General features: G+C 40.8%; 1 protein-coding gene across 2 annotated transcripts; it reads right to left on the bottom strand.

Annotated features, from left to right (window-relative positions):
• Window positions 1–73: 73 nt before the first annotated feature.
• On the bottom strand, window positions 74–26856 carry kcnip1a (Kv channel interacting protein 1 a). 2 transcript variants are annotated; one of them, XM_029441991.1, is made up of 8 exons: window positions 14278–14435; window positions 4484–4608; window positions 3042–3111; window positions 2866–2936; window positions 2659–2766; window positions 2408–2512; window positions 2037–2099; window positions 74–1529 (listed from the first exon to the last, which is right to left on the bottom strand). In XM_029441991.1, the coding sequence occupies exons 1-8, from the start codon at window positions 14333–14335 to the stop codon at window positions 1482–1484; spliced, it is 648 nt and encodes a 215-aa protein (XP_029297851.1). In that variant the 5' UTR covers window positions 14336–14435; the 3' UTR covers window positions 74–1481. The 2 variants fall into 2 exon arrangements, with proteins under 2 accessions (XP_029297851.1, XP_029297852.1); XM_029441992.1 differs by lacking the exon at window positions 14278–14435 and adding an exon at window positions 26605–26856 and having other exon boundaries at window positions 1470–1529.
• Window positions 26857–27993: the final 1137 nt, after the last annotated feature.

Raw genomic sequence — 27993 nt, 5'->3', positions numbered from 1 at the left:
CTATCTGGAAGTCATTCTCAGTAAATTTGAGATGAGCCGCAACACATCTCAGCAAGGATTTTTTATTAAACTGTTGGTAGCACAGTGAGTGGGCATGACAGTAAATCATTTATAAATCTGTATTTTTGTCCTGCTCAATCTTCAAAAACGATGGCTCTTGTTCGAAACATGGCTTCCATTCCTTCAGAATCAGTGACAAGGTCTCTCTCTCTCGTCTTCTGTCTTATTCTCACATCTTCCTCTATTCTTTCTCCACTCACTCCCCTCTCTTGTCTCTCCCTCACAGTGAACGGTTGGTGGCTCTGAGTCAACATTTTTAACAGACAGAATTGACGACAAAACTCTCCTCTCTGGCAGAAACTGATTCTAGTGTCCACAAGATGAAGCTAAATGCTAGAAAAATCACATTTATATTTAGGCAAACAGAAACCAAACACACACACACACACAAACACATGCACATTCCTGTGTCACTCAGCATCTGTGTGCCATTAAACTTCTAAATGGACTCTTTATTTAACAATGAGTGTCAGATAGAATAATTACAGTTATAATTTGACAGAGAGATAGACAGATAGTCAGAATCAGAAACACGCAGACAAGACACGGCGAGATGAAGCCACAAATACAACAGTTAAATATCTACAGTGGAGCCGTTACAACATTGAAACACTGACCGACACCACTGGAACACACAGTTGGTGTAAAGACGACCGCTGCAAGCTGTCACGAGACAAAAGACTGCACGCTGGCTGAGGTTAAATTCAGCTCTGCAAACCTTTACAGGCCTGTGTCCGAATTGACTCTGAAAACAGATGAGGTGGCTCTGTACGATGCTACACCCAGACCGTGGCTTCCAAAATGTACGCACTTAGCCGAGTATATTGCCACCAAGTTTTTTTTACGGCACACAGCCCGTGTTGAATATGCCACAGGCCTCTGTCTTGCATGCTTCACAATAACGCTCATGTTTGTTGTGTTGACACAGAAATTCATGATGCAAACAGCTATTATTTAAGCCTCTCACTGCTTAGCTGCTTTTAGGAATTCCAGTCCTGCTTGTTAATGTGGTTCAATTTACACGTTTCATAAAAGTATTTGACCAAATGTGAGAGACTCAGTATTTACACAATGCCATGAAATACACACTGTTTGAGGTGACAGTAACCGTAACAACAGCAACAAACGAGGGAGATGGAGGCGAGGTAAATGGTTACAGAGGTCAGATGAAAGGTTTAAGTCCAATACACGTTCTCCAAAACGTTTGTCGCCATGGATTTGTTTCAGAAAGATGCATTCCATGAAGTTTCGTCTCTCAACCGTCCCTCAAAAAAACGACAAGATCCATTTTTCCTTTCAACTACAAGCTCCGCTGTTCCTTTTCACTTGTGTGTTCATCTCTCCTTCACTTTGTTCTTCGTTCTCGTCTCTTCTCTCGCTCTGTGCTGTCTATTTTGCACCGTCTCCCTCTTCTTTGTTGTCTAGATGACATTTTCAAAGAGCTGTAGAGACCTCATGATGTTTTCATCCTGCACAAAGAAGATGGAAAATGAAAAAGCTGAGCGTGAGGAGAAAGAAATCTAACAATCACCATTTAATTCAGTTTACTGGCCACTAGGGGGCAGTAAAAGCCTGTAAAATGTTGGTCAGTGATCTCTGTCGACAAACAAACGCATTGATTTAAAAGGTGGCAAAGACCATAATTAATAGGCAGTATAGTGAGACGTACAAAGGAGGAAGATAAGCAAAGAAACAGAGTAAACAAGGCCTTGCACTCAGTAATTAAAATAGTTTAACATTTTGTTTAAAAGCTACAATAGGGCCGTTTTCACAGCAGACATGTTGTCGCAGTAGGAACAGCACAGGTGTTACTAATAACATTAACGATGGCTCTGTTCTATAAGTGGAATCCAGCCATCTTTTCATTTAATCAGTCACACCTGTGCTTTTCCTGGGGTAACATGTCAAAAAGTCTTCTGCAAAGTTAAAGTTATGTAATAGAGAAATTAACTTAAAGAAAAAAAAGAAAAGAGTACCTCTTGACAAGAGAAGATGAATTCATCCAGAGTGACCACACCGTCTCTGTTTTTGTCCATTTTCTGTGGAGAGCAACGCACATACTGTCAATACATTTGTCAAAGGTGTGTCAGGGAAGATATATTAAGATATTCATCAAAGATACATACGCAGTTTGTAAATAAATAGACGCCCTACTAAAATCAGTAGCCTATTCTGTGAGTATGCCATCGTGTCATTATGGCATTTTCTTTGTTACTTTGCGCTCTTTGCTAGTGGTGTTTCCACTTCATGCTAACTACACAGCTTTTCTTCTGCTGTTGCTGCTTCCAGAAATATACATTATATTTATTAGATTAGCGTTTTTATTAGAGGACTCAGATGTTTTTACCTGAAAGAAAGCCTCCACATGCTGTTTGGGAGCGTCATTTTTCAAGACAGGGTAAGTGTATTTCCCCATCATATCGTATATCGCTCTGACGATGTCTGTCATCTCCTATGAAACAGAACAAGTGTACACACACACACACACACACACACACTCAAATGAGACGTGTGAGATAAACATAAAACAACAAACACAATATGCATACAACCACAATTGGAGAAATGATGAATATTAGGCATGCACACAACACACACCTCTTTGTTGATGTATCCATCTCTGTTGATATCGTAAAGGTTGAAGGTCCACTCTAGCTTCTCAGTGATGGAGCCCCTCAGCAGGATGGACAGAGCTGTTACAAAGTCCTGAAGGGGACAAAAAGGACAGAATAAAAAACTGACAAAGGAGAGCTATTTTGTAAGTAAAAACAAGAATGTTACTTGAAAAGAAAGAATCAAGCAAACCTCAAACTTTATGGAGCCACTATGTGCTGTGTCAAACGCATTGAACAGGTAGTGTGCGTAGGTGCTGGCATCTGCAGGAAGAAGAAGAAGAAAATGATTCTCAGTACACAGGGTAGCAACAATATAGAGACATGGACAGGTATAGACTCAAACAGCACAATACACACTCTCTTTACCTCCATGTGGAAAGAACTGGGAGTATATTTGCTTGAATGTTTCCTCATTCACAACGCCACTTGGACACTCCTGGAGCGAGAGGGGGAGACAGAAAGAGTGGTGATGGAGGGATTAACAAGGAGAGATTACACAACATTCATGGGAGACTGGCGATTGGTTAAACCTCTAAAGTTTGTATTTTAATTGTGTGTAATATCACCAAATAGCAGCCTGAAGCCCAAGATGGCCCTCAACCAAAACTATTTAGTAGACCAATGAAATCTGAATATTTTTGGGGGATTCATCAAATCTTTACAGAATGTTTCAATAAATATACTGTAGTTACAGAACAGCAATATAAATATGTACCATGAGCTCCTTTTTAAATCAATGACAATGACCTTGATGTATCCTGTACTTAGCGGCTAGATAATGACAAACTGATACTGTGGAGAGCTACTGGTGCTGGATCGAAGTCTAATTGATTGAAGGTGACCAGTAAAACCACTTAATTGATATCATAGAAAGTATTATGTCTTTACTTCAAACCAAGTGTTCATCAGAGCATTATGCAACCAAAAAAAGAGATATTTGGCAGGATTATATGCTTTCATAGAAGCGTCAGTGTCAATGAATGTATCACACAGATCATGTTTGATCCCTTCATGTCTGCGTGGACTTTAAAGCTTGGGTAGGCAACTTTGGAGAAACCAGCAAGAGTTATATTTCCAAAGTATCTAACCCAAAAAATCCCAGCCCTTCCCTTCAGGCCTCCCCCCAAAGCCATTCTCCTAAAACACATGAGACATTAGAGTCCATGAGAGAGCGATAGGGAGCACCTCAAGTGTCATTCACATGTAAGAAAACACCCAACATTATTATAATGATCCTAAACAACAAACCAGGCTATATATATATATATATATATATATATATATATATATATATATATAGTACTCACAGCTAGTCAAGCTAGCATGTTATTATTGGAAGATGTTGTCTGCCCAGCCTTGTGGAAGACTCCAGTCACGCGCAATGAGTGCACTGGCAGAGTGCGTACAGCTACGTGGGAAGGTATGAAGACACGCGATGGTGGTCCATCCAATCATTTCATGTGGGCCAAATGTAATGATTGCTTATTACAGTCCACTGACAGCCACAGATGCCACATTTTAACAAATAAATAACATAACAAAAAAGGCTTCTAAAATAAATGTCCTAACCTAGCTTTAAGCTGTACAGTTTCTTGGGGTTGCTATAGACGGGTTACTGCATGAGCCAGGACGAGACTGAATGATTCATGTTCGGTAGTAAATCTTTTTTATTCACAAATGAATTAAAACATATTCTAACATAATTCAGAATTCTTGGGTGAAGTCATCTACTGATCAACACATGGACACTTTTGGTATGTACTGTATGTATCTATGAGCAACTGAAGTAAACCTGCACAGTCACTTACATTCTTAAAGCCCCGGTAGAGCACTTGGAGCTCTCTTTTGCTGAATTTGGTTAGAGCTTCCAGCTGGTCGAGTCCCTCCGGTCGATGGCACACCATGGTAATCTCCAAGTCATCATCATTTTTGTCTGAAGAAACATAAAGCAATATTCCTTAACGTTATTCATACAGCGAAATAGAAAATCCAAGTAATATAGAAAGGAAGGAAGTGGACTTTTTGACAGACAAAGGGACAAAGTGAAATAATCTGCACAAATGATCTCAGTTTTTTAAGTATGTTCTATCTACTCCATTAGAAAAGACATAACTAATAAGACTGTGGTTTGTAAAGGGAATAAAGAGAGGAGAGGATGAGAGGTAGAGGTCAGTCTATCACATCCATGTTCCTCCTCTCACCGGCCCGATCATTAACAACTCATTACTCTCCTCGCCAGAGGGGAGGGGAGAGAGGACAAACCATTGACTCTGAGACAACACACAATTACACGCACACAGAAGCTCACAGTGCCAATCGTTGAACATGATATAAAAGCACATGCACATTTGCATGAGTGCCCACATACTCCCTGAAGCAATCTACAATGTAATAATTACACATAATATTATAACTGTGCATAATTTAATAGAAATAGTCATATAATTTCAGAATATGATAAAGTGGTCATAATGTGCCGTAGTAAAATGCTAGACAAAGAAAATGTGCCGGTGGTTAATAAGAGGAAACGTTTTATAGATGCCATTCTGTCTGAACATGTCCAGCTGTGTTTGCTTGAGAGAGGTTATCATCTTCTCCTGCTTCAGAGTGATGGATAGGTGCCTTGCTCTGGAGCAGGGGTTTTCAAGTCTGAGACTATGGGCCTCCCTTCAGACAAAGCTTGGAAAAAAGGCGCACCCAAGTTTATTTGCTAAATTTCAATTCCTGGACGCCTGTGGGATCATGATTATATTCTTTTATCCCATAGACACTCAACAATTCAGCCAAGATAGCCTAATATTACTTTGACACAGCTTCAGACGACACCACATAAACAAAGGTCTGTCCTAAGGCGTGTATTAGATTCTGAAAATTCCCCAAAACGACTGCATCTCTGAACTATCTCTTTAACCAAATCACACACATTTAGGCTATTCTATTTGATCTTCTTTTGATAACTAATGTAATATGTTTTCACTTCCCATCTCAGCTCCCACCTCCCACTTTGAAAATCTCTGCTCTGGAAGATAAAACTGTTGGACTCTAATCATTAGTAAGAGCTGGCTTCCCATCCAAAGGACTGAATTCCTCTGTATTCTTAGTATTGACTTGCAAATTACGGCCATCAGTTAACTATTGCTCTGTTACCGGACAGCAGACAGTAGTTTGAATGGGAGCTGCTACAGTCATAGTGTCTGACGCAGATACTATGACTGAGCTGCTTTAATGAAGTGACACAGAGTGCCGTGTCCTTGGCACTCCAGGTTTTGAAACATCAACAGTCTTGAAATAGAAATATTTTTATCCGTGTTGCCATTAGCGCTTTGTAAAGCTGTGTTACACCATTACCTCATCGCATCTATTCTCTCAGAGAATCATGGGCAGCAGGTCGTCATTTCTGCCATATGAAAACTTCATCTCACTGCTGAATTAAACCTCAGTCAACAGTCCAGAGTTCCCATTTGATACATCAGCAGACTTGTTGATGTAAATAACTGCATAAAGTGCTGCCAACATGATTTAAAAGCAAAAGTGGGTTTGCATTTAAATGCCAATTATGGTGTTGCATCCATTTGAACGTTTATTCTAATGTGGCACTGTAGGTAATCTAAAATGCTGATCTTGGTGTCTTTGTACATGTTGATACGATTATATTATGTTATCCATCTTATTACACCGTGCCCTCTAATTTTCTACATTGTGGGTGCTTTATTACATGGTGACTTTGTATAACTGCTGTTGAGTTGCAAAGCAGTCTCTTTATATAGCTCCTTTCCCCGAACACACATGCACACACATGCACACACACACACACACACACACACACACACACACACACACACACACACACAACACACACACACACACATCTGAAGGCCATCCGTTTAATCACTCAGGCAGTTCAGTGTTTCTCACATTAGGGTGAAGGAGGTTTATACAAATAGCTCAAGGTGAGATTATTCACAAATCCCAGTTGTTTGCAGGTATATTTGATGTCTGCTGCATCATGACACACACTCACACACAAACATAGACACATAGCAAAGGTTTGATACACATGCACATATTCTTGTAGATGCATTCTCAACAAAGATCCTAAAGTGATTGCATGTTAAAGTCTTAATGGCACCTGTCACACTTCATGCTAAAACTACCAAAGCTCAGGACGTCCCATCTCAAAGTAAGAAGAGAACAAGTTACACCAAACACTTTGCTATTTGAATAAGCATGTTTTTGTATAGCATCTAATAGTGTTGCCGTACTAAGATCCTTTTGTATATAAATATGTTATTCACGATGTAATGTCCTTCGAGGCAAAGTGTGTGAGTCAGGTTCAGTTAATATTCATGTTTTCTACACCTTCACTCAGTCCATTATTCTCAGATAGTAATAACACTGAACTTATGATCACATTAGTCAGCAGGTCAAGGAAATGTAAGCATGTACAAAGACAAGGTATACTGTATGTGCATGCAGTAAAAAAGTGAAATAGGTAAAAATGATGCAATAAATGCAGCATACAAAAACAAATAGGTATATATGGTAAATTAAAATCCCTGGTTAGAAAGTATCCACACATAATCAAAGTTGTGAGATGAAAACAAGTGATGTCATTTGTTATTACTTTTCATATCTATCCATTATCATTGTTAACTTTCAGTTCGTTTTCTGTATACTGGATGACACACATTGTAGTACGAGCAATGTTCACTGGGTATGAAAGAAGAGAATAACTGCATAGTTTGAATCAGAGAAAATAAATATGCAAGCCCTCTACAGAAACCCTATACAATGAGTAGTTAATGACAATAGTCCAGAATGAATTACAGCACACGCAGTTGAGAGTGCAAACAGTCAGTCTGCAGCTTCTAACATTACATTGATTCATGACTTACATTTTATTTTCTCAGAAAGTAGCAGCTAAATACAAATAATCCACGTTCCACATATCTAACATTCTCACATGACTAATCCAGATCGATTGTTCTATTATTATTTCAATAACTTGCAGCAGTCACAACACAACCTCCTTCCGACTTTGCCGGTTGTGCGAGAGCCGGGATACAGTGATAGTAGTTGTAGTACTGACTCACCCTCTACAGTGATGACTCCCAGTAGGTGCAGCATTTTGACGGCCCCACAGCACAGAAGAATGATGGCTAAAGTATGTAAACTGTTCTCACTCTGCTCTTCTTCTCTTTCCATTTTAATAAACTTCTTTCTTTCCATTCCCCTCGAGAAGCTTTGCGTCTCCAACTCCTCTCTTATTCCTTTACTTGTTCCAGCGTTCCTTTTTTAATTCCTGGACTTTTAACATTAAGAAATATGCAAGAACAAACGTATTCTATACTTTTAAACCTACTATACCGGCTTTTAACCCAATTCTCACTACAGTAGGCTTCTGTTTCTCTCTCCCTCTCATGCCTTTAAACTTTCTATCCATCCTTCCTTCTGCTACAGTGAGATGAGCACTCACCTGCATCACCCTGTCTCTCGACTCCCTAGAGCATCTTGCTCTCTTATCCCGACCTTCCCTCCATCTCACTAACTCTCCCATTAACTCTCCCTCTGTCCCCCGTCCCCATCCTTACTCCCCCTCTGTTACAGTTACTGTGTCCTTCACTTTGAGAACAGAGTTTTAACTTTAGGGTCCGACATGAGCACACTAAGGACAAACTCACCTTCTACTGTACGACCGTATGTGTTTGTCCTGTAACAGGTAACTCTGTGTGTGTGTGTGTGTGTGTGTGTGTGTGTGTGTGTGTGTGTGTGTGTGTGTGTGTGTGTGTGTGTGCGTGCGTGTCAGACAAGACACACAGTCAGCCCCGAAAAACAAACAAAGGCTTAAAAAGTGACTTTTCAAACTAAACATGACTGAGCTTTTAAAATGACTTACTCTAAGATGTAAACACTTCTATACAGACACTTTATATTGTTTTTATATTGTAATGTGTCTGACTGAGAATATTCATCTGCTGTAACCTGTGAGTACCAGCAGGGGGCAGCATTAACTAACACAAAAGGATTAGTACACATTAATGTGCTCACAGTTTCTAATACAGATGTGTTGTACATTTCATTGCATGTGTGAGTTCAGATTTAGATGATATGTTTAGTCCAACTAAGATAAACTGAATGAAAATGTCATTATTTGTCCAAACAAATGTGCTATGTTCTTAAAATATAAAGCATGAAGTGATGAAATAACCATGGGGTATTTTCTGTAGTATCTCTGCACTGTGTCCAGCTGGCACCCATGCATAGTCTTAATGTGACTGTAAAAAGGAGCTGTGATTGCCCAACGAGCTGAAGCGTAGCCACTGACTCGCTGGCTGCAGGGCGCTCTGCTGTATCAAGAGGTTTCCCACAGAGTTGTCAATGGAAGGTCTGCTTTATTTACTGTTCTGGGATTACAGCGGCAGTACTGGGTAAAATTAAATTTAGTGGCAAGAGTAGCATTTAATTTAATTTGCCAGTCATTTGAAAGACGCTCAGTAGTGTAAACATCACTTGTTAAGGATGATTAAGTGTATATTGTGTTTGTTCAAGTAATCAGCCTTCAGCTGTCTCTCACTGTGACCAATCAGAACATTTCTGTCATGGTATAACGCACAACACGGTGAACAAAAAAAGCTTCCTGTCACAGTGTATCCACGCTGACACTCCTTTCCACAGATAGTTTACGAGTTCTGTAGGATACTATGCCAAACATATTCAAAACAGATTGAAATCGCCATGTGGCCTGTGTACTTACAAAAAAAAGCCCATGTGAAAAGAAATGATCACATTATTATTATTTTAAGTTATTATTATGTGTAATAGTTTTAAAACTTGATCTATATAGCATATTTTCTACAAAAGGATGCACTGCAATGTGCAATGATAAAAATACAAACAGAAAAAAGACAGATGCTAAAATTAGGAACAATAAAAACAAGGCAAAGCAGAGACGACATGTGGAGAACCATTCAAATGAGATTGAATCACACTAGGCACGTATGGTTTTTCGGACATTTCACATGTAAAATGTAGAAATCACATCTAAATATTTCACAGAACATGTTACATTTTAAGCGTGATGTTTTCACATATATGCATAGGTGCTTTTTGACTTTTTCCAAGTGATAACATGAATTTCACATGTATTCATTTTCTTTTTTTCTAATCATAAGTGGTATAAGCGATAGCGGCAGGCTCCGGTCTGTGATCAGCTGAAAATAAATGTGATCAGGTTATTCCTTCTTTTGACCGAGTGCTGTGACTTTCAAACTAAAAATGTTAATAATAGTCACCTCAAAGCAAGGCTCCTGCTAAGGGGCCTCTTCACCCAGTGGAACTGTGTCAGTTCCGTAATCCATTCATGGATATTAGGGAGTGGATGATTCGCTCCTGCTATCCTCTGCCAGTCCAAGTGCACAGGAAGTATTATGTTTTCTGATTTGTTTTTAGATACAAATTAATTTGAATCTGACTGCAGTGTAGAGATTCTAAGTGAGGAATCGTCTTTTAAAAAGATAAGATCACCATTTATAAGTAGCAGTGTATAATTGAGTTCTTGTAGGGCGTAGGCCTACTTACTATTTAAAGGATCTCTATACAGAGTTTAAAGCCTATCTATGATTGAGGGATGGCCCCCACCCGGATCTCAAGTCAGCGGCTAGCAGCTAATGTTGCTAACAAGGAAAACAGTGCTAACAACGGCAACAGTGCGGACAGAGCTAACTGTGTTAACGTGAAGGGAAACCTGAGGCTGGGAGTTATGTTGTTGCTGTTTTGGCAGTTATTAGCTAGTCAATGGAGCACACGAGGGAGTGTGACTTCATTCTCTGCTAAGGTAGACATTACTCCACTATAGGGCCTATCTATAGCATACAAGCTTCAATAGCAAGTAGTTGTTTGCTGCTATATTATTGCTCTGAATGGAGTTTGACAGTGGCAAAAACCCTGAACTTGAGTTTGTTTAGAGCATTAAGTTGCGACCTGAACTGTCAGCAAAGAAAAGACTGTCACTCTCCGCAGCCAGCCCCCTGTCACAAAATATACCTCTTACATCAATACTCACACACTTCTTCCTGCCCAGAAACAGGATTTAACTCCTATCTTTCCTGTAACTACTGCTGGCTCTCGTATTTAATATTAGCTCTTCCTTTCTTCTGTCGCCCAATGAATCCTCCCTTCGAATCTCTCTCTGCTATGCTCTCTCTTTCCTTGTCGTACAGTGTCCTGTAATCCTTGGCAGAGAGTGTGTCATTTGCATAATCTGAATTAGCTTAATCTGTCGTTTTGATGGCGATGGAGAGGGCTCGCTCTCACCGGCCTCTATAATGGCAATGAGCTCTCTCCAAGAAAGGAGTAACTCTACTGGCCATGGGCTCCCTGGTGGTATGGAGGAAGTATCTTCAAAATAGATTTCAGCCGCAACCGTCCGATTTACACCATGCAAAAGCTGCACAACCTAATCATGTTCAAAAGCTGCACAACCTAATCATGTTCAAAAGCTGCACAACCTAATCATGTTCAAAAGCTGCACAACCTAATCATGTTCAAAAGTGTGAATTCAAGCTCTCATTCTGGGACGCATTGTTTTCCACATTAAACATCCAGAACAGTGGACACGGGCCCAATCCCTGAGTGGCCTGTGGGTGTTTCACTGAAACTCCAATGACTTGCTCTGCTTGAAAACACACACAAACATAAACCCACAGTTGGACATGTAGAGAGCCTCACGCATTCAGTCACACACCCTTGAACAAGACAAACATGAACAAAGTATTTCAAGGGTCAAGGATAAAATATTAAGAACCCATGTGCATAAAACAATGTACACTCCCATGCTTGCATGCTCACACAAATCTGTTTGCTTACTTACCCATAGACTGTGAATGAGGACTGAAGTGCTAGAGGGTGTTTGCAGTGGTGTGCTTTTGTGTGCATGTAAGGCAGACACACACACACACACACACACACACGCACACACACACACCTAATGCCACGTCCTCATTAGTGTGCAACTGCTGATTATGTTTGGAAAGAGTGTGTCAAATACTGTTCATTTACACACGTATTACCATGCCAATATTGAGTTTTTGAGTAAATACAGGTCTAGACTCAGAATCTGCAGAAGTACACACTACACACACGCACACACAAAAAGGCACACACACACTGCTAGATGCCAAGACACGAGAATGACGAGATGACTTAATAAGCACTCATACCAGCTAATGGGAGCGTGGGTGATAGAGAAAGGAAGCCAATGAGAGAAAGAATGGAGGCATAAAAGAGAGGAAAGAGGAAAGAGAGGTATGGAGATGAGGGTGCCAGGAGCAGTTTGTGGCGGTGGCATACAAGAGTGTGGTGGGGAAAATTAGAAGGAAAGATAAAGAGAAATAAGTGTAAGGGGTGGGAGGGGTGGGAGGGAGAAAAGGGGGAAACAACAGGGAGAGGAGAAAGCAGATAGCTAAAATGGCAGAGAAAAAGATGTGAAACGGTGGAAAAAAGAGCTAGACGAAAAGGTTGAGGGTGGGGAGGGAGGAAGCAAAAAGCACAAAGAAAGAAAGATAAGCGAGGCAAGCAGAGGAGTGACGGAGAAGGAAAGGACCTAGGGAGAAGATTGAGACAACATTGCTGCAGGTAGTAAGTGAAGAAGACAGAGATACAGGGGCTTGACAAAGAAATGAAAAATTCACCTGGGAGGGGAGAAAAATGCCAGGTGAGAATATTGATGGAGAGATGAGTAGTCAGAGGCCACCACAACAGATGTGAAGGAAAATAGCAGCTAGCCTGCCAGACTAAACCAGGCCGACAAAACAACAGGTGGGAGAAAACTACGGACAAAGAAAGACTGTCAGGAAAAAAGAACACTTGACAGAAAAAGCAAGTGAGAGAACAACAAGCATCCTTGATGAAAACAGACAGAACAGACAAGCGGGCATGAAAATATTCAGGAAGGCAAAGGGGCGCAAACACGGCGAAGCAGGTTTATTTGTTTTCTTCTTCAGGCCACAGTGATGAGCTTGTGCTCAAAGGATCAATCATTGTAGGAATCTAATCTCACAATATTACAGCCGTGCATCGTCTCCCTCTCAGTGTCGCTGTCAGTGTCATGATCCCGGATAACAAGTTATCTGCAACATCACAGAATAGGCTACACACATGCAAGCCCTGCTGTACTAATCCTGCATACAGCCAACATGTTAGAGCAAGAGAGAGAGAGAGAGAGAGAGAGACGCTCAAGCACCACAACACAACACCAGAATTACAAACAACCTCCAAATCCACAGCTCTACATCCCATTCACTCATGTGTGTTCTGCATTCGTGGAGGTAAAAATGCGTGTTTTTCATTTCCGGGACTGGTCAGATTTGCACAATGTGAGTAAATCTACAATCACCTCATTATTCAGACTAGCAACAAATGTACGCCTTGCTTTTTTTACATCCATGGGGAAAGATGTTTTGTGCTTGTGGAGAGAGAAAGAAATAAGCAAATTCAAATGATGAAACGAGGCATATGCACTCACTCGGAAAATGTCCTGTATGGTCTAATTTGCAGTGAAAAAACGATAATAGCCTGCCTCAACAAATAAGTTTAAATGACCGTACACAATTAATATGGGTTATTTTCACTCTGGCACTAGTCTTCTGCTCAGTTTGAACATTCATTATAGCAGCCAGTTTGGATTAGTCAGATTTATATAAATGTGGTTTACATGCTTTTAAAAAAATGAGTAACGAGGGAATAAAACATTTCTAGCAGGCAACAGGTCTTCATAAAAAAATAAAAAAATATGCATATCTGCATCTCTCACTATGTCAGTCTCTTTCACATGGCCTTGACTTACTTAGGAATACTCCAATCTCATCAAACCCTCCTTCCCCCCTCACCCACCCTAAAACTGACATCTATTGTTGCCATGGCTACAGTGCTTCCAAGGTAACAGCAAGACGGAAAAGCAGTGTGTGAGCAGAGTGACAAATACCTTCGACATGTGTGTGTGTCTACCAGCGTCGATGCCCACATCTGCACACACATCCAGACAGACAGAGCGACACACACCCATCCACCCACCCACCCACCCACACACACACACACACACACACACACACACACACACATCTACCCACCCACCCACACCCACACACACACACACACACTCAAAGAAGCTTTATTTCACACTACATCGGTTTGCTCTGTCAAAAAAAAGATAAGGACAACAACAATCACAACATACACTAGAACTTTCTTGTGAAATAAAAAGATGCTCTTTTTCCTCTGGGAACACCTGTTGGTGTCTCCTTCTCTCTCTCTCTCTCTCTCTCTCTCTCTCTCTCTCTCTCTCTCTCTCTCTCTCTCTCACACACACACACACACACACACACACACACACACACTATAAACCATATGCCCTCTTTCTTTCACTGCGTTTTAACTGAACGCCAGCAGTGATTAATCTTTGGTTTGCAGCTCGCGTACGTGCGCGGTATATTTGTACTGGAGTGTGTCTGCGAGATACAATAAAACACGTTGTTAAAAGTTTTCCTGTCCATACGTGTGCGTGCGTTATGTTTATGAGGGCATGTGTGTGTGTGTATTCCCTCACCCCTGGACAACCTTCTCGTCTTGGTCTGCATGGTCAGCGAACCCACCACAGCCCCCATGTTTGCCGTCGTCGTCGTGGAAACAAGCGTGTCTGTATGCTGAAGTCTGTATCTCTTTTTGTCACGTGTTAGACGCCTAGTACGCACATAAACACTCCCTCGCCCTCTTTCCACTTCTCATCCTCTTCTCCCTCCCTCTCTTCCTCTTTCAATGGCTGCTTGGCATAAACCCCTCTCTCTATCATCCCTCCTTCACGCTTTCTCACTCCATCTCACGGCGCTCCTCCTCTCTTTTGCTCTCTCTCTCTCTCTCCCTCTTTTCTCCCCACACGCTCCCACTCTCTATCTCCCTCCCTCCAATTTCCTTGTTTTTCAGTATGGGTTGTAGCCTCCCTCCCTCCCTCCCTCTCTCCTTCTCTGTCTCTTTAGCTCCCTCCCACCTACACCCGCAAGCTACGAGCCAAGCAGAGCATCAGTGATTCAGTATGAAATCGCCAGGATGTTGATTCACTAAATTATAAATGTATACGAGTGTACCCATTGATTTGTAAATGATAAAACTCTGTGAATGGCTCAGGGAGAACAAAAACAACAAACATGCCCTGTTACATTTGCACCTAAACACATATGTTTAGGTGTAGGAGGACACATATGCACATAGATACAGCCTGAGATATTGATTAGAGAGGTAAATATGAATTATGGAGTGAAGGGAAAATCTGTGTATGTGACAAAAATTATAAAGAGAGCCCCGCGCATCATTTCTGATTTTGCTCAACATCACGGTTTGTTCATGAAAAGGCCACTTCAATCCATCAACACTTCCATTCACTCCATCCATCATTCCTGTTCATCCATCCATAATACCCCCACATATACACACACACACACACACACACACACACACACACACACACACACACACACACACACACACACACACACACACACACACACACACACACTTTAACAGGGGATGGATAAAAGGATGGAGGGAGTATGTGAGTGGTGGCAGATTGGCTCCCAGGGCAGGAAGAAAGGAAGGAGGAGAGAGAGACAGACAGGCAGGCAGCAAGACAGCAGAACGGAGGGAAAAGGCTTAAAGTCAAGGATGTAAGAAGAGAGAGAGATTAAAAGCAGGAAAAGGCAAGGGATGAGAAGAATGAGATATTTAATACGGTAGAAATAGAAGGATCATGACAAGTGTCAGATAATACTGCAGGAGTGTGTGCTCCCCTGTGAGAGCTGCACGCACACACCAGATGAAGTCACATTTTAATTAAAGCTCAATCGATACAAACAAGGTATACGGTCCAACTTGATGGAAGTACAAAGAGATACATTCAAAGATAGTTACAGATGACAAACAACGTGTGCTGTGACCGTACAACAGGCAAACATTGCACGTACAAACCGTAAATCAAGGATGCAGAGGTGGAAGAAGTACTAAGGAATTTTATTAAAAGTAACAAAATCACACTATAATCCATTACAAGTTAAATGTACAAAAGTATTAAAAGCATCAAAAGTAAATGCGGAATGGTCCATTTCAAAATGTTATACTGCCATATTCAATCTATCTTCACTTTAATAGGTACACCTACAATCCTAGCCTACAATCTATCTCTATCTCTAATCTATCCACCTCCCTCCCCTCTCTTATCTATACATTTCTCTCCAGCCATACAGCCTACACCTTTATCTGCCCATCTTTGCCTATAAATATCTGCAAACGTATATGCCTCGTGTTCTCGTTGTTTCAAACACTGTGCTCGGCTTGTTTGTACAATCTCAAATCTTCATCCCTTTTCTATCTCTCTCCGCTCTGTGACAGGCCCGTTCCCATACACTGACAGAAATGTTTCTACAAGCCTACAATCTCTACGGCAATTCAATACAACTGTTCTGCCATAAAGTCTACTTTTATAATGTTCACAATTCAAGGGGCAACCTCCGAGTCTAAAATGTTAAGCCAATGTGGGAGTGCCTATAACGTGCATTCCTTATTATGGCCAGCAGAAGGCAAAAAGAGGTCAGATTTTATAGAAGTCTATGAGAAAATGACCCTACTTCTCACAGTGGTTAAAAATCACTGCTTTAAGGCATGGCCACATTGTGATTGAAGCACAACACAGACAGCAACATCAGCTAAGTAATCGTTGCAATCATGGACCAAACCTCCACATAGTATATTAATTAGTATACATTAGCTTTACAAAGCTAAGCAAGTACATGCCTGCTATACTGTTGTGAATGGTTGTACATGTGTTGATTTGGTTTTGAGCAAAATAACTTTAGGTTGATGTGTTAAGTATTGTTTACACTTACCATCTTCCAAACCCGGCGCCATTATCATATAATGTTACGATCTCACAATATTTTGTGATTTGGCCTTTAAACATAGCAAAACTCATAGATTACGATTCAAAGCTACCGCTTCCTGTCTTTTGTCGAATCCTACACGTGTACACAAGCATGTGGGAATGGTCACAGGACCGGCGCACGCACACAAACACTCAATCTCTCTTGCACACACACAGAGATGCACAACTCTTCTTCTTTACTTTGTAGATAGAATTGAGTTGAATTAGATGTTGTGTGTTTTTCCTTTATTGTCGTATTAATAAATGCTTTTTTACAATATACAGGCTGGTGTGTTTAAAGTTGTACAAGAGTGATTTCTGCCAACCTCTACTATCAAAGTATTCCTAAATTCTTCAACCTTTACTAGACATTGAAATGGTAATTGCGTTTATATTTATTAATCTAATTATTAATTAATTCATGGTCTAGTATATTTTACATATTTTATTCATTCCAAAACCCCAACAGGTGCATTCAGATAATATATTCACACTCAACAGGAATTTGCTAGATGCTCAGATATTATCCACTCATCACTGACCCGAGCTTTCAGATATAAAAGCTGCTAGCCCGAGGACACAACATGCAGAAATGCTTTTGTCAACTATAATCAAAGTTACAATTTTCTTCAAGGGTGAATACATTTCAAATCTTCTTTTTGCAACTATATGAGCAAAACATAACGTCTAATAGAGTTGCATTTGCTTCTGCCAATGATGCATATGTCAAGTTTTACAGCCAGGTTTCAGTAGTCAATTTGGAGAATAGATACGCTGTCCTTTTATATCAAGCCAGCCATCCGTAATAATAATGCTTCCGCAAATGTGGCAACTGCTTCAAACATGGGCCACTTTTTGTCTGCTGATGGTGAATAATGAACGAGGCGTGATTGTTTGGAAGCCATATGGGAAGATTTAGCTGGAAAGATTTAGTTTGGTGAGTATAAAATCTGCAATCTGTTTCTGTGAAAATCTGCTCATGAATGCTCGGAAGCGTGTGAGTTTTTTTGTGCAACAGTGAGAGAGACAGAATGGACAGCAGTGGGGAGTAATTCTTTCACCCTGCCTACACACACACACATGCTTGCACACACGGAGGAGCACACATATGTATGCACATACATTCTGCAAATGCACCAAGAATTTGCATTTGCAGAAAGAATGGCTGACTATAGGATGAGGTCTCTGTGGACTCTAAACAGCGGGCAGCACCATGGAGCATGACCAATGTCTGCTACAGACAGACACCCTGCTAGCTCTGCTATATAAGACACTGCCTGTAATGTTCATATAGGAATTTACAGGCTATCAAAGTAATGTCTCCCCATCTTTCCTGAACCCTACTTCATCTTTAGCCTTAAACCCTATCCATCCATCTCTCTCCCCTCTCTTATCTATACATTTCTCCCCAGGCATACGGCCTAGACCTTTATCAGCCCATCTTTTCCTATAAATCAGCCTAGTGTTCTTGTCATTTCAAACACTGTTCCCGGCTTGTACCAATCACAAAACTCCATCCCTCCATATCTCCCTCTGGTCTCTGACAGGCCAGTTTCCACACACTGACAAAAATGTTTCTCTTTCTAGTAATCATTTCATAGTCTGTCTAGAGCAAAGAGAAAGAGCCAGAGGTTGGAGTGAGTGTGTATGTGCAAGTGTTTTTGTGTTTGTGTGTACAACATTGCCAAATTGCCAGGTGTTTCCCTGCAGGCATGTGAGGAAATGGCTGCAGACCGTTTTAAAAAAGAGAAAAAAACTGTCACACTTTTGAGGAAAAAGAGAATAAGAGAACGAAGAGAGGAGCAAACGGCAGGAAAAGTAGTAAGAGGTATGATGGCAGCACATCAGAAGGAAGGAAAAAAGCAGCGAAGGCAGAGATAGAAACATACGTATTTGGCAATGAAAGATGAAGAAGGAGAAGGAGGAAACACACCAGGAAAGCTTCCAGCTGGAGATTAGAGTTTAATGCAGGGAAGGAAAGAAAGAGAAATAAGTGAGTAACAGGAGGCAGGAGAGTGGGCGAATGGCATCGCAAGAAAGAAAAGGCAGAGGAGAGAAAGTGGGACATGCAAACCCCAAATTTTCCAGGGAAGGGGATGGAAAAACAAAGAGAAAGAAGAAGAAAATGGGGGAGCAAGCATGAGAGAAAAGGACACTCTATAAGATCTTTACTAAGATTAAACCGTCGGTGGAAGCTTCAGAAAATCAGCTCAGCTCACAAAGCAGCACATTCAGACCGACCTCAGTGCTAACCTGCAGGCCTGCAACATAAAAAATAACCATTTTCTTCCGAACAGGTTCATTCTAACAGTTATAAATTAGGAGTCGATCGTGACAGTGTCTTGTTGGCACACAAGGCATAGGCAATTACTCATCAGGGGTGGCGTGGCTTTGGACAGGCAAGAACATGTCTATTAGGAAAATCAATAGTAATATCTAGTGCTGTCCAAATGACTTCTCACCCAGCGGCTCGTCTGTATCTTTATTAGTGGATGCACGCTGAGTCTCTTGCAGGCTACCATCACATTATGAAAAACGGAATAATTAAAGGAGCCTCTGCTATTGATCTGTCATCATCTAGGGAAAGGGGGAAAGATAAAAAAGGACATCACAGTATGGACATAGATGAATGGAGAGAGTGAGAAATAGAGATTGATGTGTAGATAGGGAAAAGAATGGGGAGTGAGAGAAAGCAGGAGATATAGTTTGAATGGGAGATAGAGATTGATTAAAGAGGGAATCGATGAGAGAAACTAAAGAGAGACAGAGAGAGAACGGCTAGGCAAAAGGGAAAAGAGTTGTCTTCCTCTTCGACACGGTTTCTGCTCTCCCATTATTCTCAAAGCTAACTAGTTTGACATGGGACGTGATGTAAACACCCTCACACTGGCCGAGGGAGGGAGCAGCAGGAAAATACTCTTCTTGATTGAATAGGTTGTTGAAAAAGGTTTTTTCCGGCAGGATTGAAAGGGGAACAGAGAGAGCTCAGAGTGAAGTCACTGAAGAGGCTAAGAAGGGAAGTTCCTAACCGTTTCAGACCCATAGCTGTAAAATTATCCTATACAGTCCGATAGGGTTGAAGCTACAGAATGTATTTTGGCCCATTGGACCGTTAAAACAACCCATTGTAATAGGCCACCTTGGGAATTTTGCCCACTAGTTAAACATGGAAACTCTGAAACTAAAACAACAACTACAATCAAAAATATGCACAAACATTAGATAATGACAATCAGGGGAAAATGAATGCCAAGACAAAAAATGATCGCCCAAATAAAATGTTAGCTGCAGCCCCACAGCTCAAGAAAAAGAAAAGTGTTGAATTGTAAATTTCTCATTTCTCTGTTCGTTTTAACACGTGTAGAGATGATTATGATGTATATCAAGTGCATGACACAACTGGGAACCATGAGTCACTGACCTGATGCTTATTAGGGCACGATGACGCATCATGCATTATTTACAGCAAAACAACAAGCACACACATATCCTTAGAGTCAGATGACGTACAATGTGTCATTTCCGGACGGTGTCACATTGTTCTGTAACACTAACAGCGGCGCAGTGAAACAAACAGAAACACTACATACTGTTTGAATGTCAGCGTTGATAAATGACTTCAATTGCTTATTTTTTCTTACACATTCACTTTTTATCTAGCCTCTTAGAAGGTGGGCGAATTTACCCGAAAATACCTACAAACGACATACCCAAAGTAAATTGAAAGCTGCTCTTCAACCATTTGCACCAGCTGCATGAGTTTGGTCTCATTCAAAAGATAACTCTCTTATTGTTCTTGCAAAACAGAAGTGCAAATCACTCCAAGTGCTTCTGGCACTGAGTAATAGTGGTCTGAATATACTGAATTTGAAGAAAATACACTCCACCAGAATTTCTTTGTTGAAAAAGATGTCTGAAGATGGGTATAGCTGGTAGTCCCGAGCTGAAATACACAATAGAAACATAGAACCAAGTGTTATCAAGTTCACCACCAAATTTCAGATAAAAAGGATAAAAACGTAATTTATTAGACAGGTTTGTCTAAGAGTAACACAAGGCGTACACCAACTGTACTGTACATATTATAATATTTATTAATAAATATTATTTTTATCTATTTATAAATAACTATTATATACCCATATTCTCTGTTAGTAGTAATCACACGGAGTAAGTGAAGTATAAAGACATTTTCTTCTAATATTTTTATGTTTTTTCTGTACAATAAATAATAAATATTATTTTGGAAATACATTTTACTTTGAAAAAACAAACCATGGGAAGTGACGCATCTAACGAAAGAGGCACTCGTTTTCTATACGATGCGCGCACCACCAGGACACTGAGCTGGTCCAGGGTCAGTCTGTAACAAAAGAAGAGGGTGGGCACTTTCTTATCAAGTTGACACTCATTGGCTCATGAAGGTTGTAAAAAAACCCATCGAAGCTCCGATTGGCTCAAATGAAGTGTCAATCTAATGCTGAGAGCCCGCGCTAAAACCAGGATGTGTCTGAACCGTGATGAGCGCACGAGATATTAAGTTACGACTGTTTATGATCACACAATGTAAAAATCGATCAGCTGATTTCACAGATTGCAACACCTGTTCATGGACTTTTATCGATGTGACGATGTTCACAGTGGATATCTTTTTCCCGGAAACGAACGTGTGGACATCTGGCAATGCCTTAGGAGCGTCTTTTTCAAAATATTGCTGAAAAGAGGATATTTATGAGGCTATAGGTAAGTGGGCTCAAAGTTATGATTTTGATTTTGAGTGTATTTGCTAGTTTGAGGAGCTGATTGTACCGCTGTTGTGATTTTCATCTCCATATTAAAATAGGCGAGATTCTAAGCTTTTCAAAAATATAAAAAAATTCAAAAATTCAAAATTCAAAAATGTACATGTACAGGCGCAATAAAACTCCTGCTGCGCACACGGTAAGTAGCAGATCATTGAAGCTGTTCATCTTTCTTCAGTCCTTCTTTCACACAGCAACAGATCTTTATTTCTCAGAGGTCACAAACCAAACTCGACACGTGCCCCTCAGTAAACAGATGCTTAATATTAAAAACTGACAGCTCTGTGAGAAATTAGCGGATTCGTTATTTTCTGTTCCTCTGTTGCCCCACATAAAAAGTAAAAAAATAGTTGTTGTTTTTTTACAGGCATAAAACCGTTCCTGTAGGGCTTAATTAGTGTAATAAACATGTAGATAGAAATGACTCATTTGTTGTGTTTGCATAACCTCCACCCCCTTTATGTTTGTATCAAACAAATACTGTACAGGTTAGTATGGGAATGGTAAATAAATAAGGTAAATAAAATAAAATATATAACATTTAGATACAACAACACAACACTTTCCAATATGTAGCAAAAGTGAGTGTGAGAAAAAAAGGTTTGTGTGTTTTATTTATGTTGCACTGCCTCTTTTGTTTTACTCAATGGATTACTAGAACTATACTAACGATATGCTCAATGGGCAACTTACTTTCAATGTCCAGTAGATGAAATCAAAACATTTTCAAATTCAGTTTGTCGTGGTGCGTGTGGTAATGCTACTTTGACAGTATGAGTCTCATTTCACATTTCACATTAATTTAGTTCAAGTGGTGTGCGTCACTGCTGTCATAATTGTGCATATAGGCCTGCCCATATAGTCAGAGCTAAGTAGCTATCTATATTCATCATCTGCATTTCTCTCATTGGCTCCAGTATTACACAGGCCTGAAGGTAAGCAAAGGGCTGAGCGGTCTACAGAGATAAATTGCATGGAAAATGTTGTTTATTTTTGAAGAAGTCAGCAAAGCATTTGCCTGCCAAATATTCTGCAAATTAACTATGTTTATTTATTCAGTATATGGATTTTTTATTTAATAAAATGCTCTAACGTGGGTTTAATTTGCAACACTGAAAGATCAAACACTGACAGAAGATCTTAGATGACGGGCAGATTTGTAAAAATGGAAATGATGCTTCCTGTGAAAATCTAGTATATACGGGAGTGTAAAGAACTATGAGGTATGAGGTTGTAATATCACAATTTCATCATCACATGCTCATACTAAATTACACACTAACACACACATGCATCGGGCATGGGATTAACCAGTAACTTGTTTTCATGTTGTCATGTGCCTAATAAAGCTCTTTTGCTGTCCTAATTGGCTCTTTTGGGCACTTCTTTTGATGTGCAGGGATGAGAGAGAAGGGTGTAAACTGTAAAGCCTATTAAAGAAGCAGGGCTCCTCTTCGTTCAGCTATTTAGCCCTGCAGCAGATGGAAACATTGAACCAAACACACTTGTTCTCCAGCATACACTCACACTCACACACATATATTTACATATATCACGCCGGCCCCAAACTAAAACTCCACATGAAAGCAGCTAGAGTGATCTAATAGTAGGGCAAGGCTATCTTCTGTGCTAAAACTCGGGAACATAGAGAGATGTGAAGGTTTGAGAGCGCTGGAAGAGACAGATGGAGAGAGACAGAAAAACCAAGATAAACAGGAAAGGCAGCCGAATAGCCATAGATCAAGAAGAGAGCGGCTCGGGGAATAGAAGCGAAAAACTCAAAGGGAGGAGCACATAAAAGACAAAATGAGGAGGTGAAATGAGGTGAGAGCGAGCAAGACAAAGAGAAAGAGGGTGAAAATTCACTAGACAGAGCGAGGGAGTACAGATAAATGAAAGTAGAGGCAAAAACAAATGGAGCGAACAGACAGGGAGATGAATGTGCTGGCAACGTGCAGGTTTGTGAAGTTTATAACATACCCGCTGGGAAATATTTCACAGGTGCAGAGTAGTTTGTGCACAGTGACAGTGGATAAATATATTTTTTACCCCAGGTGACGACAGATACATATAGATTAAATCCTTAACGCTAACCTTTGACAATATGAGCTGATCAGGACACTGGTTAATATCTGTGCCTCTGGCTTCTCTAGTGGGAAAGCTGTGACTTTATGTAGGCCACAGCATCAGTTTGGCTTCATTTTCTAAGCCACACCAAAAACAAAAACACTTCAGTTTGTACAGTGACTCTCTTGAATTCACTTCAGTCAATTCATCACTATAAAAAGCTCTGATTAGAACATTTGTTTGGAGCTTTTATATCAAAGCTCTGTGCAGAATGCCTCTGATTCACTATGAACAGCACAGGCCTGTTATATGGAGAGCAATTGGGGCTAAGTGTCTCGCTCAAGGATAATTCAAACTATTGGCAGGAGGCGCTGGGGATCTAACCCCCAAACCTGCCATTAACAGCCGGCCTGCTCTACCTTTCAGAACCACCAAAGGATGATGTGGAAGGTGTACCCTGCCACCTGTCATTCTGAAACAAACGTGCTCAACATTTTTGACCAGTGCCCCGTTAGAATAAAATCATTGTCTATGTACGACCCCTTGTCATAGCTTTATAACCAAACATGTCGGCAGAATTATTTTTAGCATTGTACATTTCTGCAAAACCACAAATATGTTGAATGTCAACGTTTCAAAGTACATTTCGTAAATACATGTCATATTAGCCTCGTATCACGCTTGCAGAAATGCACAAAATCATGGTTTGAAAAAATTACAAATGTAATGTAATGTCACGTGACCTGACATGACATGAGTCACATCACACAACGTAGTCTGTAAAAATAACTGAATTATTTTTAGAATATATATATATGCAACTGTGCACCATTTTAAAAGAAAAGCAATAATTATAAGGAATCCTGGTGGTTTAGTGATTAAGATGCATATATCATCTCAACATGCCTCCCTGGTTTATTGCATTTCATCCTACTCTCTCTGTAGTAAAATATGTTTCTTCTTAATCATTGTGTGAACCTCTTGAGACATTAATTTATCCTGAGACCCATTTGGAGACATCTGACCCCCAGGTTGGGAACCATTGTTCTAAAGAGCCCCTGCTTCTCTTTCAAGTGATCATACTGGTTTGTTGTCTACATTTATGAAGCTGTCCTGAGCAGTAGCTCTGTAAACCAGTTTGATAAATATTTACATCTTTATTCTTTAATCACCATACGTAACTGCACTGTGTTATATGCAGACAGAGGGGCCTGTTCTTTGTTCGTAAATAAAGGATTTTGTACCACTGCTATTCTACATTTGTTAAGCGCAACAGTATGTATAGTCAATTCTCATAAATAATGTTTTTATCCTGAAAAAATTCTGCATTCTCAGCAAGTTAACTTTGGGTGCATCTAAGCTGGTTGTTGCCTCATGTTGGGTGGTGATCAAGGATGGGCCAACCTTCCATACAAAATGAATCCTGCCCTGCTTTCATTAAGACACTTTTTATAACACAGCAGCAGATGGTGAAACACACACACACACACACACACACACACACACACATTCACTGACACACACACAGCAGCCCCCTGAGGAGCAACCTCGTCTCCTCTCCTCAACTTTTCTCAATTTTTCACTCCCACTTTTACTCATCTATCGCCCTCGTTCTCACATCCTTACAGTACAAACTTCAAAGTGGCTGCTATTTAGAGGTTACCTTAACTAGGGGAGAGCTTTTGTGTAAAATGGGCCAACAAATACATCCCAGTTGCTTCATAAGCATTGTTGCCTCCCCCAACTAGTAAATGGGTTAGAGGACAACATGGCTGACACGTGTGTTTTCTCTGTTGTCTCAGAAATCTTTTTATAGGTTTCATATTTAAGGCTCCACCTTGAAATGTGCCTCAAGTATATCTGCTCTGCACAGATTTGAAGTATCTGCTGAGAGCTGTTGCCATGCAATGAAATGAGACGCAGATCGGGAATTAAAATAAACAGCCCACGCAGGATGCTATATATGCCTGTATTTATAGGGTCTTTCTCCAAAGTGTTTTTACAGCTATTTCAAACACTCTGTGTGGTCTGACTGTAGTGTTTGACAGGTATAACACAGAAAACACAGAGAGGCATAAACAGAATTCACAGCCCATAATTTACGTCACATCGCCTCCACAGTTTTTGTCACAGCATATGTAACTAACACCCTGTTTTACATGATATCACTTCCCATCACACAGGGTTAATGGTCAAAAAAGGAGTGTGGGCAAATTTCCGCCTCTTTTCCTCCATGTGACTGTGTGATGAAACACGATCCGACTCCTGTTTTTTGTTTCTTCCGTTGGTGGAATATAGCTCGATGTCTGGGGGTGATAACCATCAGGTTTGAGGTCAACATACGCAGGACAGACCATGGCCAAAGGCTGACGGATTACACCACACTGATTTACTCCGCACATACAGTATACACACTCTCTGCTGCCACAGTCGCCACACAACACAAAATGTATGCCACCCCTTACTGACTCCTACATTTCAGGAGTAAATTATATGCGTGTATATATTGTCATGGACAAAACTGCACAGACTTATTTATATCCATAAACAAACACACACACATTAGCATGCATGCGTGAAGTGTCAGTGCCAATTTCCTCCTGTCAAACAGTAGCAGGGCAGACAGGAAGCAGGTTTGCCTTGAGAGCAGACAGAGGTGAATACCATCACCTTTTATAGACATGCCCAATGGCACGGCTGCACGCACACACACACACACACACACACACACACACACACACACACACACACACACACACACACACACACACACACACACACACACACACACACTCCTAAATCCACAGGACAGATGGCCTGGAGATTGCATCCTAAACCAATAATGAATGACATTTTTCTTTGCCAATTTTACATCAATGCTCAGTATTCTAAGTTCAGCTCATTCCCATAATGCACTTCTTGTGTATTATTCATAACTCTGAGAGCAAACATACACAACTCCGTCATTAAGGCACAAACACACAACATGACAGGTGCTCCTCTCATATGACAGCCACATGCATGTGAACACATGCATATCATGCGAGTGTGTTTGAGAATCAAATTTGATCATATAAATTTTTTTATATATTCTTACCTTTGCGGTAGTTCACCTGCTTGGTTTGCATGGAAAAGGTTCCCACCACGAGACCCATGTTGACTTCTGATCGCAGACAAGTTGTGTGTGCTTGCTAATGTATGTGTGCGTGTGTCCGCCTATAATAAGGTGTGCACAATACAGTATGTGTGTGTGTTGTAATTAAGTTAGTCCCGCTATACGTGTAGAAGTACCAATTTCACTTCTCATGCTGCCTCACACCCACACTGCTCTGCTGCTTCTGCTCGAGGGTGTGTGCTTGTGACTGTGTGAGTGAGTGAGAAAGAGAGAGAGAGAGAGAGAGAGAGAGCGGATGCATGTGTGAGAGAGAGAGCGTGTGAATGAAATAGCTGGCGCACATGCACTCTGAAGCTACCTTTGTCTACGCTGTCACCGAAGCTGCCTATTTTACATTCTTTCTATCTCTCTCTCTCTCTCTCTCTACCATGCAGTGTGTCCCCTGCCACCAGACTGTCATTCCCTCAATTCCTCTCTGCCTCTTTATGTATCTTCCTCTCTGCCTCTTTATGTATCTTCCTCTCTCTGTCTCTGCTTCTCTCTGCTCCCTCTTTCCCTCCTATTCGTCTCAGTCACTCTCTTTGTCTGTCTGGTGGGAAAAGAGGGATTGCACACTGTTGCACAGGAATAGACAGAGAGGGGAATATGGGTGTGAGAGACGAGAGGACAAAACTCCAGGGAGAGTGCAAGAGAGAAAGAAAAAGGAATGAGGAAATTACGAGGAGGAAGAGCAGGAAAAGGGAGGAGAGGAGAAATAAGAGACAAATTAGGAGGATTCACAAACGGCGGGGGAGACAAAGTGAGGGTGGGAAAGAAGGGTGGGGGGAGGAGATAGAGAGGGATGAAGAGTGAAAGAAGTGAGGGAAGATAAGGAAGGGCTAGACGGATCCATCCCGCGTTGCTATTTAGCAGTCAAACGGTCTGACTGTGGAGAGTGTATTTGCTGCTTTATCTCTACATGCACAGGTCTGGCAGGTGATGAGTGTGTGTGTGTCTGTGTCTGTGTAATTATTCAGCTAGCGGGTGGGTTACGGACAAAACCCTATAAATTTGACACCACTACATTTGCAGAACACCGTCTCGCATATGTCAGCATCAACGCGTGCTGTACCAGACATGTTTTTGCTCTAGAGTCTGCTGATGCATGCACAGTTACACAATAAGGCCACACACAACAATACAACCAGGGGAATGACACCAGCCCACGACACAGTCCGCCTCACACATGTACTCCTCTGTCAATCACGCTTAACCCCTTGCTGCCCTCAATGTAACACCCCGCTGTTGAGATTGGCAGGCTGCACCGACGCTATCGACTGCAGCCCCTATTGATATTCATCACATGGCTTTAGTTAAGAAAACAATTTACAG

This window comes from Cottoperca gobio, chromosome 10, assembly GCF_900634415.1.
Source record: "Cottoperca gobio chromosome 10, fCotGob3.1, whole genome shotgun sequence".
Lineage (NCBI taxonomy): Eukaryota > Metazoa > Chordata > Actinopteri > Perciformes > Bovichtidae > Cottoperca > Cottoperca gobio.
Note: the sequence above shows the minus strand (reverse complement) of the source record. Positions and strands in the feature narration are given on the sequence as shown.